Raw genomic sequence first — 13,071 nt, forward strand, 5'->3', positions numbered from 1 at the left:
AAGCCACATTTTTCATCACAGGGTAAGAAACACTGTAAATAATTGAGGTGATCCATCAAGAGACCCATTCTTGATAATGAAAAATTGCATAACTCCATAGAAGTCAATTAAAAACCACAAACTTCAGACCCCTTTATTCAGAGAAGATTTATTTTTATAGGAGGCATTTAATACAATAGATTATGGGAAGGGGCTCAAAATTTTTTAAAGTTCTGAAAATTCAGTTAAAGCTTGACAATAAACGTAAGATTTATACAGTTTCGATGTATAGAAGTCCTTAGAGTGAAAAGGGTTCCCCCCCCTTCCTTTTGGAGGTATCAGAGATGTTCAGGACTTTATGGCCGGATCAGAAATGACATCCCACTGTGGGATACTTTTTCATTCTTTTCAAAATTTTAAATGCTTCTTACGCTTTGCTAGTCCCTATACAATGAAAAGTAGATGAACTAAGAAGGCAGGATATTTTCATTTGTAAAGCCAAATATCTGAATACTTAGGACTAGACAAATGACTCAAAATGTTTTTGTTGTCTGGTTGGTTGGTTAGGTCACAGCCAATACAATAGCATGTAATATCTTATAGATGTCCATGTAATTAAAACAAAATGACAGTGTCGTTAGAGATAGCCAAACTATGCAAGTGGCCAAGGTGAAAATGCCAAGTGTGTAAAATGTAACGTGCCTAACGCTTTTCTTCCCTTTCAGTGGTTTTTCATGCCCCAAACATAACATTAACTAAGAAGCAACACCTATCCTCAAACACAAAAATACTTAACCATTGGTTTTAAGGTTAGTAATCGCCCGCTATAAATTTAAACTGTGCCTAACGGCTTAAGTAGGGTTCAGCAGTCAGGCCCGGCAGATGCTTAACTCCAACCAGCAGTGCTCATGCGACTTGCTTCCTCCTGGAATTAAATGGCTAAGGAAAAAGGACGGATTGTCCCCTTTATTTAATAACAAAGAACACAATCCTTCGAATTCTTCAGATTTGGAATTCCAGCAGTGTTTTGCTGTTTTCCTCTTGGTGTGTGACAAGAATGAATAATATCAAAAATAAAAATAAACCTCATCTAAACAAGCAGTCCTTTGACTTTATAAGGCTCAACACCAAATACATCAAATTCTAAAAATACCGAAGAGCAGTGAAATGTCAAAGCTGGGGGGTAACGTGCTGTGGACAGGACAGATTTTTAAGCCTTTCAATGTATCTGAATGTACTGGCATTAACTTTGTTCATTTATGCTGACGGTTGCCTCTTCAACTGACTACTAGGGACCATGATATTTCATATTCATATAAATATTTGACTTTGACCCCAGAAAAAGTCCCTTGGGTCTGTAATACTTTTATTCTTGTATAATCTGAAACAAATCCTTTCTTTTTAAAAAATCAAACAGACCACATTACACACACAGTTGACTAACTATTTACAAAGCACCCAATTAAATCCTACTTAATTCTCTCTCACTCTAAAAATTCCATCTAACTGGTGTGCAAAGTACTGATCACGCTAAATGCACAATGTTCACAAACCCTGATAGTCCTACACAACCTAGAAAACACTTTGTTAAAGAGAAAAGAAAGTCTTAAAAAATAAGTAAAGGGTTTTGAAGAAACGAGACCAGAAATCACAGTACAAGACAGATAAATCTACTTTAATATTCACATGTAAAAGTTACACATCACAAGAGGTTGGACAGTAGTTTAGCAGTTAACTAACATAGCTATAGTGAAAATCATTTTTATAAAAAAATAATCTAGATGCGGTCATCAGAATTTTTTGGTCTACTTAAGTTAATGTTTGAAGATCGACTTTTATCCCTGCTTGAAGGATTTGCCATTATGCCTTGTTTTTTTTCTCCCACTGTTGCCTATTAATATTCTTTGGAGGAAGGAGAGCAGAAAATGTTCATTTCCAAGAGTCTGTCCTTTGGTAGCAAGCAGAGAACATTTTTCATTTCTATGACTTAAATAATCTGTACAGACATGAAACGCAGTGACATTAAGCTTTAGTGTAAAATGAAGAATGATAAGCATTTTTCTCCACTTTCATAAAACAGTAGATTTCATAAACTCCTTAAGGATCCAAGCATTTCCCCATTCCCTATGCAAAACCATTCAGAATCCATTTTGACCTCGGTTGAAAAGCAAACACTTAACTCTTTATATATTACACTATCGAACCCTGTACTTAAAAACTGATAAAGTAGATTTCCAACAGGTATGTTTCAAATACAAAGGTTTCAATCTAGGTTAAAGAAAACACATTTGAATGGACTCAGAACAAGTTTATTTTGTGATTAAACATCTCATGCAGTCATGCTGGACCACTAACTATTACTTCCAAGTCCACACGACACTGGATAAAACAGAAACAAATTAAATGCTAGGCCAAACAGTAAAGACATTCAAGATATCAGGAGCTCTGCAATGGAGCTGAAAAATAATTTTCCAAAAGAAATAATCCCATAGATTTAAAAAAACACACACATAATATTTACAAAAAATATTTAATTAAAAATATCTTATAATTACAGTAGTCTATTAAAGCATATACTTTCTCACACTTATAGAACATCTCTATATATACATGGTATGAAATGTCACTCAGATATCTATACAATATGTAACATTCTTGCAGGGAAAAGAAAGTTCCCTGCCCCCCCATTATAATCATCTATTTTAAACAATAGATGTCAAAAAAAAAATATCTACAATGCTCTGTTATATTAGTAAAGCTTCAAAACAAAAATTGAGCTCCTTGGTCACAAAGTAGGCTTCTAAAGTTGATTTTCTCTTGATCTTCTAATTTATCAGTTCTGTCACACTTAAGCTTAGAAGTTTAACTGCACCTCCAAAAACACAGAAATGTACATTTCACAGCGGTTATAAATGAAGAGACAAAAGAGAGTACATATGTAGAATGTTTATGAACGTGCAAAAAAAAAAAAAAAAAAAAACAAGAAAAAAAAACGATGAAAGTTTTATCTTTCTTCCCCTCCGCTCTTGGAATGACAAATGTAACGTTTCTAGGATTTGCTGATTTTTTTTTTTCCTTTCCTTTCCTTTCCTTTCCTCGGGTGGCTTTTTCTCTAACTTCTGCTCTTTCCCCCTCCCTCTCTAGTGCTCCTGGCTCGGGCGCAGGCGGCCGCACACCTGTGGAAGAGGAATGAATAAGGGGGTGTGTGAACCTTCCCGCTGCAGACTAACGGGCGCCACCGACCAAACTCAAGACATGCTTGATCAACAACCCAAAACAAACCACCGGGTCAGACAACAGCCGCAGCCCGCGGCCGGCCAGGCGACCGGCAGGCAGCTGCTGCCCCCATCGCCGCCCCCCCCACCCGCCCCGCCCCAGGAATCCCGGATCGGGGATCCGCTCGCAGGTCCGGCCCGCATCCCACTTTGTGGGTGTCAGACAGCGCGGGGGTGGGTGCACATCGGACAGTCTCCATGCTCACGAGGGTGCCCTCCCTCGGCGGGAAGGAGGGCAGTTGCCCTCCGGTCACCGGTGAGGCACGGGGGTGGCGGGGACGGGGGGGTGGGGTGGGACAGGAGCTGATCCGTCTCCATTTAGAGTGAACCCCAATTACTAAAGCGAAGTACGCTTGCACGGAGAGGGAGTGTCCGCCTCACTGGGAGTTCGCCCTCAGAAATGTTAGGGGCGAAGAACACTGCGGTGCCTGGCACCCGCAGCCCCCGGGGACGGGCGTCTCTGGGGACCGGCCCCCGGAGGAGGGACACGCGCGCTCACCTGGACAGCGCGGCTCAGCGGCACAGAATGCTGTCGCCCTGCTTGTTCACCGCGCCGGCCTGGAACAGCAACGGAACACCAAGGGAAAGGTTAGCCGGCGCAAACGTCGCCCTCGGCGCGGTCCCGGACTCGTTCTCGGAAGCCAGGCTGGCACCCACCCCCACCCCCACCCCAGCCAGCAGCCGCGGGGGGCTCCCCCACCCCACCCCACCCCGGGCGCAGGCTGGACTTGACAGCCCGGGAGGCGCACAGCCCCAGTCCCGCCCCGCGCGCGTCCACCCGGACCCGCGCTCGCCGCGCGGAGCCCGCGGCCGGCGGCCCCGGGCGCCCGGAGAAGGAGTGGGTGCGGGGGGGGGGGGGTTGCTGTCATTCCCCGCCGCCCCTGCCCCGAGGAAGGGGAGCGCCCGCGGCCGGCCACCCCGCCACCGCCCTCCCGCGGCCGCCGGCCTCTCACCGGGTCCGTGTTGAGCGCCGTGAGCGGGGTCCGCGGCGGCGCGGCCGGACAGGTCCCGGCTGGGTGGTGCGGTGGCGCGGGCGGCGGCGGCTGCCTCAGCAGAGCCGGGTGCGTCTCCAGCGCCAGCTGCAGGTCCAGGATGTAGTCGATAACGTGCTGCAGGATCTCCACTTTGCTGACTTTCTTGTTGGGCGGGATGGTGGGCACCAGCCTCCGCAGGCGGCTGTAGCAGTCGTTCATATCGCACTGCAGGCACAGCGCCGGCTCGTCGGCCGCCGCCTCCGCCGCCTTGCAGCGCGCTGCCGCCGCCGCGGCCGCCGCGGCCGCCGAGCCACCCAGGCTGTGGCCGTGCTCGGCCAGGCAGCGCAGGGCCAGCTCCCCTCCGCCGCAGCCCGACGGCGCCTTGCGGCCCGAGGGGCGCACGGGGCTCACCGCCTTCATCGCGCGCGCCCTGCGCCCTGCGCCCTGCGCGAGCCGACCCGCTGGGGCGAGCGAGGGACGCAGGCAAGCTCCGGGCCCCCGCCCGCGGCCGGCTCCGCTCCCCTTGCCTTCGCGCCCGGCGCGCTCGGTCCGCGCTCGGGGCACCGCGAGGCTCCCGGCGATCCCGCGCCCAAGAATTGACGGGAGGGTCGCTCCGGGAATCTCCGCTCAGTGGGCGACACACTCGGCCGGGACCAAAAGGCAAGAAAAATCGAGAGCACCGGAGAGAAAGCAGCCCACCGGGTTCCCTAGTCGCCCCCTTCGGAGCTCCGACTACAGCCCGGCCGCCGCCGCCGCCGCCGCCGCCGCGCTCCCCTGCCCGGAGGCGTCCCCACCGCCCCACCGACTCACTAGCGCGCCTCCTCTACGCTCTCGCCCCGCCGGCCGCGCAGCTGCATTTATAGAGCCGCGCGCCCCGGGGGCGGGGCCAGCGCGCTGGCGGGGTCGCCGCGCGAGCCGAGCGGAGCGGGGCTGGGCGCGCGGGCGGGTGCGCGGAGCGAGGCGGCGAGGGCGGAGGCTCCGGGCGGCGCTGGAGGGAGGGTAGGGGACGGTGGGGGGAGGGTGGGGGAGGGCGGGGAGCCGGGCAACCCGGGCGGACGGGTGGGCGGGGGGTCGGGAGTGGCCAACCAATCGGGCGGACGGTGCCACCTCAGGGAACGACGCTCGGGCCAATGGGAAGGGCACTCCATTCCGTCAACGCCGTGGGTCGGGGTTCTGAGAAAAGAGAGCTGAGTGGGAGTCGGGCCAGGCTGGTGTGCGCCCTAGGGAGGGGAAAAGAGAGGGAGAAGTTCCCGGGAAGAACTGCGGGAATGTGCGGCTGGAATTCACTCTCCCCCGGCCTGGGCTGCTGGGGAGGGGGCGCCGGGCCCTGCCAGAGCATCTCCTGCCACCCCTCGCAGCAGCGCGGCGACCGGGGACCCTCCGCCACCCAGCACTCCAGCCCGGGGATTCCAGTGCCTTGAGAAGGACGCCGTTCGAGAAGGCACGATCGTTCTCCTCTGTATTTTCCCTCTCAGGCTCACTGTTCGCCTTTTGACAATCGCCGAAACCATCATGATGGAATGGAGTGGAATGTGCAGCCTTTCCGTTTTCCTTTTTAAAAAGGTTAAAGCTTAGCAAGAAAAAGGAAAACCACACACACACACACACACACACACACACACACACACACACACGCACACACACAAAGGAAAAGAGTGCCGAACGCAGATTTTTGGTGAAGGGACATGCAAAGAAAACAAAAAGCGTCCGAAGGTTTTTCTTTTACCCGTCTATATGCACAAGTGGGCTCAAGAAATCCAAATGCCTGAGAGCATTAAATTAGGGCACGTAAATATTAAAAATGCATGGGCACGGAGTATTTAAAATTCCACCATGACATATAATATTAATCCGTTTTATGTAAAATTCATACCTGTAACTTAATGTAGGCCATTAACACACAGCCCCACGTGTTAGTCTAAGTACCCCGCTTTAAATAAGATGCTAAGAATGTCCAAAGTCTCCTCCTTTTGCAGCAAAGCATTAAAATTCACACTTCTAGTCCCTGGAGTCCTGCTTGGACCACACCCTGCAGAAAAGTCTGTTAATTAAGGACATTTCTGTGATGTCTGATAGAAAAGCTGTCCTTTAAAGGTTCAAATAGAATTGCACAATGAACTTTGATAGGACCTGGTGTGTGTGCATCAAGGCAAAATTGAGCCCTTCGGTTGAGACATGAGCTCAAAGAGTCTCTGGTCAATGGGGTTATAAATTTTGAGTGTCTTCAGCCTGTAAACCCCCCGCCTTTAGACACACTAGAAGATGGGTCAGCTCAAGAATTTTCGTTGGCGTGCATGATATAGATTGGTGCCTTCATTTTTACAGATCGTCAGGAGAAAGAGCTATGGACCTTACCTCTTCCTGTCCACCCTCTGCAAGGAAGCTTTCCCTCTCTCCCAGCACTGTAATACCTGCATCAGGCAGGTAGGTATTTTGTTTAGCCGCGTGGGTATTTTATAACTATTGCATGACTATTTCCCCAGAGCACATTCCTTTTTCCTGATGAAATGAGGAGTAAGTATTTAACGCTGGTTTCACAGGAAGATGCAACAGCCTTCCTCTCCCATGATCCTTATACATTACTGCCTCTAAGAATTGTGTCAAAACGAGGGACGTTCTCATTCACTTATGTGCATACCTACCTAGATGGTCCACAGACAGACTTGCCAAGAGAAGAATTGTAAAACCCCAAAGAAGAATTTCTTCTAAATACAGGCATAGTTTTACATATTCTTAAAGTAAATAAACACAGAGAATATTGTCATTTTAGACAGAAAGGTGGGCAAAGAAGCACCAGTGGGCGTTAGCTACTATGTGGGAGTTTGTGATATCAGCACAGATGATAATAGTAAGGGGATATTATGTATGAATGCTTTTGTTCCACTGATATTTTTTTCTTTGTTAGAGTTTTTTTTTAATTTTTTAATGTTTATTTAAGAGAGAGAGAGAAGGAGGAAGAGAGAGAGAGAGAGAGGGAGAGATACAGCACTATCAGGGGAGGGGCAGAGAGAGAGGGAGACACAGAATCCGAAGCAGGCTCCAGGCTCCGAGCTGTCAGCACAGAGCCTGTTGCGGGGGTTCGAACTCACAAACTGTGAGACCATGACCTGAGCCGAAGTCGGATGCTCAACCGACTGAGCCACCCCGGAGCCTCCGTTTGTTAGAATTTACCAGCTGCTCGAAAATTTAAAACCTCAGATTTTTTTTTTCTGGCAAAGCTAAACTATGTTAATATACCCAGGGCACACTCATTTCAAAACTTTACAGATCATAAGTTGATTAAAGCTTAAGTTTTTAATCTGTGACGCGAAGAAACAAGCATATCCATCTCTCCGGACTTTGCTAAATCTCAGGGAGCCATACCCTGGGTGTGACAAGTGCCAAACAAGTGCCAGAGTTTCAGGTTTTGTTGGAGTAGCTGTGTGTTACTGGCTTCATGTCAGAATAGCCGGGGTTACCTTGGAGGCTAAGTTCAAAGGAATGTACCCTGGCCACATGATCAAGAACACCCAGGAAAAATGGGATCCCCCGAATCCTGCCAGCAGAATAGGCATAAGCAGTTATTATGTTCCTTGTTTTTGAAGGTTGGAAGATATTAAACAATTAAAGGCTAGGAAAGCATTCTCCAATGGGAAAAAAAAAAAAAAAAAGAATCCAATCCTGTGCTTTTTGGCCTACAAAACCTGACCGTCCTAGGAGCGAAGCAATGTATGTTTTTGATTCTTAGACACCATCACTGGCATGACGTCAAAGCTGAAGTCATAAAAGACTCCCGTCACTGGTAGTTCAAACCAGAGTTTACTCAGCAATTACGGGATTTGGGGAAAACTTTGCAAGCTGCATTATTTCTACCGTGTGGAGAAGGAAACTCTGTTTCCCACGACTCTTACATCAAAATGCTTCCCTTGCCCTTGCGAAAATAAGATGGGCCAGCCAAGAGCCCTTTGCCACGGAAGTGCTACAGGCTCCCAAAATGTTCCTCTGAGGGATCCCGGAATGAAATAGTCCAAGGAAAATTGCTGGGGAGCCCTGGTGACCAAGAGTCATGTGCACACCCTTCCTTCAGACAAAGAGTTCTGCAGCCCTTTCTTGGGATGCTTTCTAGATGCTAATCAGACCCTTGCTGAACTGCAACCCCCAGGCTCTTAGAATTCACAATCGCCCTGTGTTTACATGAAGCCAGGGTATCGGAGCATATTGTGCTATTCAGTCCAAATGCCTTTTTAGGACTTGATACTTCTTTCCCTATGGCTTGCGGTGAAGCAGTGGGTGGGCTCAGACACACAGATAAACACGAGCGTTCCCATGCCTTGCTGCCTCTGAGGATGGAAATGGTCACTGAAGGAGGCACATACATTTTTTCCAGGCATGAGGAACCCGTACGTCCTCTGCTGCAGGACCGTCCCTTGCTCCAAAAGAGTAAACTGGGCAGTGTGGCAGTTCAGGCTCAAGGCTGCTTTATCTGGCACTGACTGTTACAGACTTACTTCTGCTACCCTTGGACAGCTAATACCAGTCCCGGAAACACTGATAACCTTTTGAATCGCCCAGCCTTGGAAAAGGCTTATTATAAGAAGGGGACATTATATATTGAACATAGCCTAGCAGATGTGGCCATCAAAAATGCCTACTTCAGGAATTTTGAAAGGTAGTCTGTTGAAATAAAAAGTAGCTGATTTTGGGAAGAAACAGGTATCATTTGTTTTTACCCTAGGAGATATAAAGAGCGTGGGCTGAAAAGTCAGAACGCCTGGGCTCCAATTTTGGCTCCTTGGTTTAGTTTTATATCATTAAGCTGGATTTTTAAACTCTTGTGCCTCTCATGTATGAAATGAGGATAAAAACCGTATCTACTTTATGAAGTGTTCTTGTATCTCTCTCTATAAACTTGTGTGTAATTCTTAGAACAGGATCTGGCACTTAATTAGTGTTAAACTTTATTATTATTTTTGGTAAATATTATTTCCCAGTCGGTGGCTTGTCTTTTCATTTGCTTAACAATCTTTTGAGAGCACAGGTTTTTAATTTTGATGATGTTCATTTTATCAATTTGTTCTTTTGGTTTTGAATCGAAGAAATCTTGGCATAACCCAAGGTAAGGAAGGTTCTGTCTTGTGTTTTTGTCTAGATGTTTTATAATTCTTAGGCCCAGTTGGTTTCATGGAACACAACTTATGCAGCCACACAGGGTCCCAGGGTCCCAAGGGTCCCAGGGTCCCTTGGTTTCATGCCTTGATGTTACCATCTTGAAATTCTCAGCAATTTTGAACAGGGGGGCCCGTGTGTTTTCATTTTGCACTGGGCCCACAAATTACGTAGCCAAGTGCCGGTTTTAGGTTTTATGTTTAGGTCTGTGATCCATTTTCTGGTTATTTGCGTATGTAGTTCGAGATGTGGATTGAAGTTAATATTGTTGCATACGCATGTCCGGTAGACCCAGCACCCTTTGTTGAAAAGACAATCCTTTTTCCATTGGGTCGGCTTTGTACCTTTGTCAACAATTGGTTGTGTACGTGTATGGTTCTATTTCTGGCCTCTGAATTTTGTTTCTTGGGTCTGTTTGTCTGCTTTTACACCACACTTGCTCGGTTCCTATAGCTTTATAATAAGTCTTGAAATCAGGTAGCGTGAAGTCATGTAGCGTTCATTGACTGATTCTCCAGCTTCGTTGTTCTTCATTTCAAAGCTGTTTGGCTTTTCTGGGTATATGTTGCATTTCCATATGCTTGTTCAAATCAGTTTGTGAGTTTCTTCAAAAAAAAAAATGGCGGGGGGCTTGTTTCCAAAATATATAAAGAGCATATACCGAGAACATATAAAGGTCTCTCAAAACTCAGTAGTAAAGAAGGAAAAAACCCAATTAAAACGTGGGCAAAAGACTTGAGCAGACAGTCCACTAAATAAGTTCTACATGTGACAAATGAGCACAGGAAAAGAGGCTCAGTATCACCAGTCATTTGGAAGATGCTTCAAAGCTACTATGAGATATCACCACACACCTGTCAGAACAGCTAATGGTAAAAAAAAAAACTAACCATACTAAATGTTGGTGAGAACCCAGAGCACCTGGAATTCTCAGCACTGCTGGTGGGAATGTAAAATGAGAAAAGCCACTTTGGAAAACAGTTTGGCAGTTTCTGAAAACAAAAACAAAAACATACGCATACCACGTAACATACTATAATTCTGTTTGGCGTCTATCCAAGAGAAATAAAATAATATATCCATAATATATCCAAGGGCCATGCAGGGACACAAGAACAATGGGTATGTTTATTATCCAGATGGTGGTAACGCTGATGTCAAACGTATCAAGTTGTGTGATCTATATATCTCTATCTCTCAGTGTATCGTATGTGGTTTTACATTTATGACAGTTATATCTCCATAAAGCTTTTAAAAAGTATTAATTTTTAAAATTAGCCCTTGGATCTTAGAAGAGCTTCTTCCATGAATCCACCAGCTTTCATTCTCTAACTTCTGTAAATAGACATTTGGTAGTCTCTCTCTCTCCCTCTTTGTCTCTCTCTCTCTCTCCCTTAACTTCTGGCTTGTAGTGCTGTCAGGGGTCACAGCCTTAACCGAATGCTGGTGAGATACCCTCCAGAGCAGGCATGAGGCATGTGCGATTTGATATTTCAGCTCTCGTGGTTATCCATTAACATATTCAGTCTCTTGCTGGAAATGGACTCTGCTAAAACCATATCCACTCCTCCCTGATTTGTATTGTTCTCATGTGGCATGGATTTGAGGCTCCGAGGAGGAGCTCTCGACCTGATGATTTGAAAGACTTGCCTTGTGCAAAAATGAAAGCTAGGTTCTGGACTCTCATCTCTGTGCTCCGCCCCAGCTCCAGCCTCTACTGACTTGGTTGCTCCACAGTGGCAGCTGCCTTCGGGCAAACACACGCTGGATGGGGAAGATAAGAAGCTTCCTCCTTCCATATTCAGGATGGCTTACCGTTTTCTCCTCTTCACCCTTTCTGTCTCAAGAAAATAAACAAATCTAACAGGATTAAATGCATTCACTTCCAGAGCAGGGAATAAAAATAAATCTCAGTTGGCACCCTATTTTTGCCTCTAAAATCCTATGGCTCGGTCTATTAGCCTCAACTTCCTCATCTGGCGAGAGGAGGCCTTTCTAGGGAATGGAGACAGGATTAGCTGCATTGAAAGCCCCAGGAGAAAGGCAGGAAGTAAACCATAGGGGGCGGTAGACTTGTGTGTCATAGATACTCAGGGCCCATTGACGTCTGTGCCATTATTGAACGGGCTTGAATGGGTAAAATGGTTATAAAGATGCCAAAGAAAACAAGTTCTTGCTTTAGTTCAATCTTTAGGAAAGAAATTCAAGACAAGAATGGTATGTATGTATGTATGTATTTATCAGTTAAAATTCATCCCAATAAATACTGATTGTATCTGTCTGCTACATCCTTTGAGCAGGTAATACCACAAGGGAAGTCACTACTGAGATGTGTTCTACTCACAGCACAAACTGGTGCCAGATGTATACTGATGACGTCTTTCAGCTACATTTCCCTTTCTCTGCCAGTGATTGCAAAACAATCCCCTGGTATAGAAAAAGCACACTTAACTGTATTTCAATTACTTAAAAACACTCACTAAACGGTACTTTGCTTCACGTCTTCGATCTGAATGCTGGACATGAGCCCGTCACGGTAAATCTGCCTTTGCTTAGGATGTTGATATCTAGGTCACCATTCCTAAGAATGGACACAATGTTCAAGAAACAGTTGCATTTTTTTCCCCAAAGAGGAATTTTTGAGACATTTTTTGCAGATCTCACACAGTTGTCATTGTCGTTGGATGGCTCACGATGTCCATGAACTATATACCTGCATTGAAAAATGGCCCCGGAATGTAGACAAAACAGTATGAAAACTCACTTGCATATGAAATAATTGAACTAGTACATTTTTCTGTTAGCAAAATATGTGCCACAAAACACTAGAGGAATTGAAGATGCACCATTAAAGGAACAAGGGACTGAGTTAACTCTGAAGTTTATCAACTTTGGTAGCCCTATGTGAAAATAGTCCAGTTCAAACAAAACCATCCCTTTGGGAGGGATTATAGTTAGAACTATTTTCCCTTGAATAGAACTAAATGATATTTATAATCTTTAAAGACTAAAAGCCTTAATGAAATACTTTTTGATAAAAGTCTCTTTGACAGAATAATCTAAAAACTTGATAAAACATTACATAATAGGGGCACCTGGGTGGCTCAGTCAATTGAGCGTCTGACTTCCGCTCAGGTCATGATCTCGCAGTCTGTGGGTTCAAGCCCCGCATGGGGCTCTGGGCTGACAGGTCAGAGCCTGGAGCCTGCTTTGGATTCTGTCTCTTTCTCTCTCTCTCTGCCCCTCCTCTGCTCATGCTCTGTCTCTTTCAAAAATAAATAAACGTTAAAAAAAATTACATAATACTAGTTGGTCCGAGGGAACCATATTTACCATTTTAAAAACATCTTGTTAATTAGGTCAGCTTCAATGTATGATCATCCTTGTTTGCCTTCTGTTCTAAAAATGGGTAAGACTTATCAGGAAAATTAAGACAGCGACTGTGACATCGTAATAATGCTACATATATCATCTTTGAGGCTTTGGGGAAGAAGATTGGAGTTGTGAAGTTGTATGATATCCAAGTGGCTTGTTGAAAATGCTTTAACATTGGTCATCAACCCACTGTTCTGTCTTTATCAGGGATCTGCAACTTGTACTACATAAAATGAGTTCACCCTTTAGCAGATTATTAAATGGGAAAGTTTGGTGGCTACTCACATTGTCCATCAACAGTCTTCCCAGGGCAGCCAGCTCTG

The 13,071-nt window shown here is 45.9% G+C and overlaps 1 protein-coding gene and 1 long non-coding RNA gene across 2 annotated transcripts in view; one reads left to right on the forward strand and one right to left on the reverse strand.

Moving 5' to 3' along the window:
• Positions 1–1,638: 1,638 nt before the first annotated feature.
• Positions 1,639–4,788, reverse strand: ID4 (inhibitor of DNA binding 4). Its single transcript, XM_086706154.1, has 3 exons — positions 4,208–4,788; positions 3,754–3,812; positions 1,639–3,155 (listed from the first exon to the last, which is right to left on the reverse strand). The coding sequence occupies exons 1-2, from the start codon at positions 4,646–4,648 to the stop codon at positions 3,768–3,770; spliced, it is 486 nt and encodes a 161-aa protein (XP_086562280.1). The 5' UTR covers positions 4,649–4,788; the 3' UTR covers positions 1,639–3,155; positions 3,754–3,767.
• Positions 4,789–5,425: 637 nt separating this feature from the next.
• LOC147580716 (uncharacterized) overlaps positions 5,426–13,071 on the forward strand; it is a 59,128-nt gene continuing 51,482 nt past the window's right edge. The window contains exons 1-2 of the long non-coding RNA XR_015251031.1: positions 5,426–5,791; positions 6,554–6,652. This is a non-coding gene — a long non-coding RNA (uncharacterized LOC147580716). The remainder of the gene's footprint in view (positions 5,792–6,553; positions 6,653–13,071) is intronic.

Source organism: Puma concolor, chromosome B2, assembly GCF_028749965.1.
Source record: "Puma concolor isolate L17-30 chromosome B2, mPumCon1.1.hap2, whole genome shotgun sequence".
Classification (NCBI taxonomy): Eukaryota; Metazoa; Chordata; class Mammalia; order Carnivora; family Felidae; genus Puma; species Puma concolor.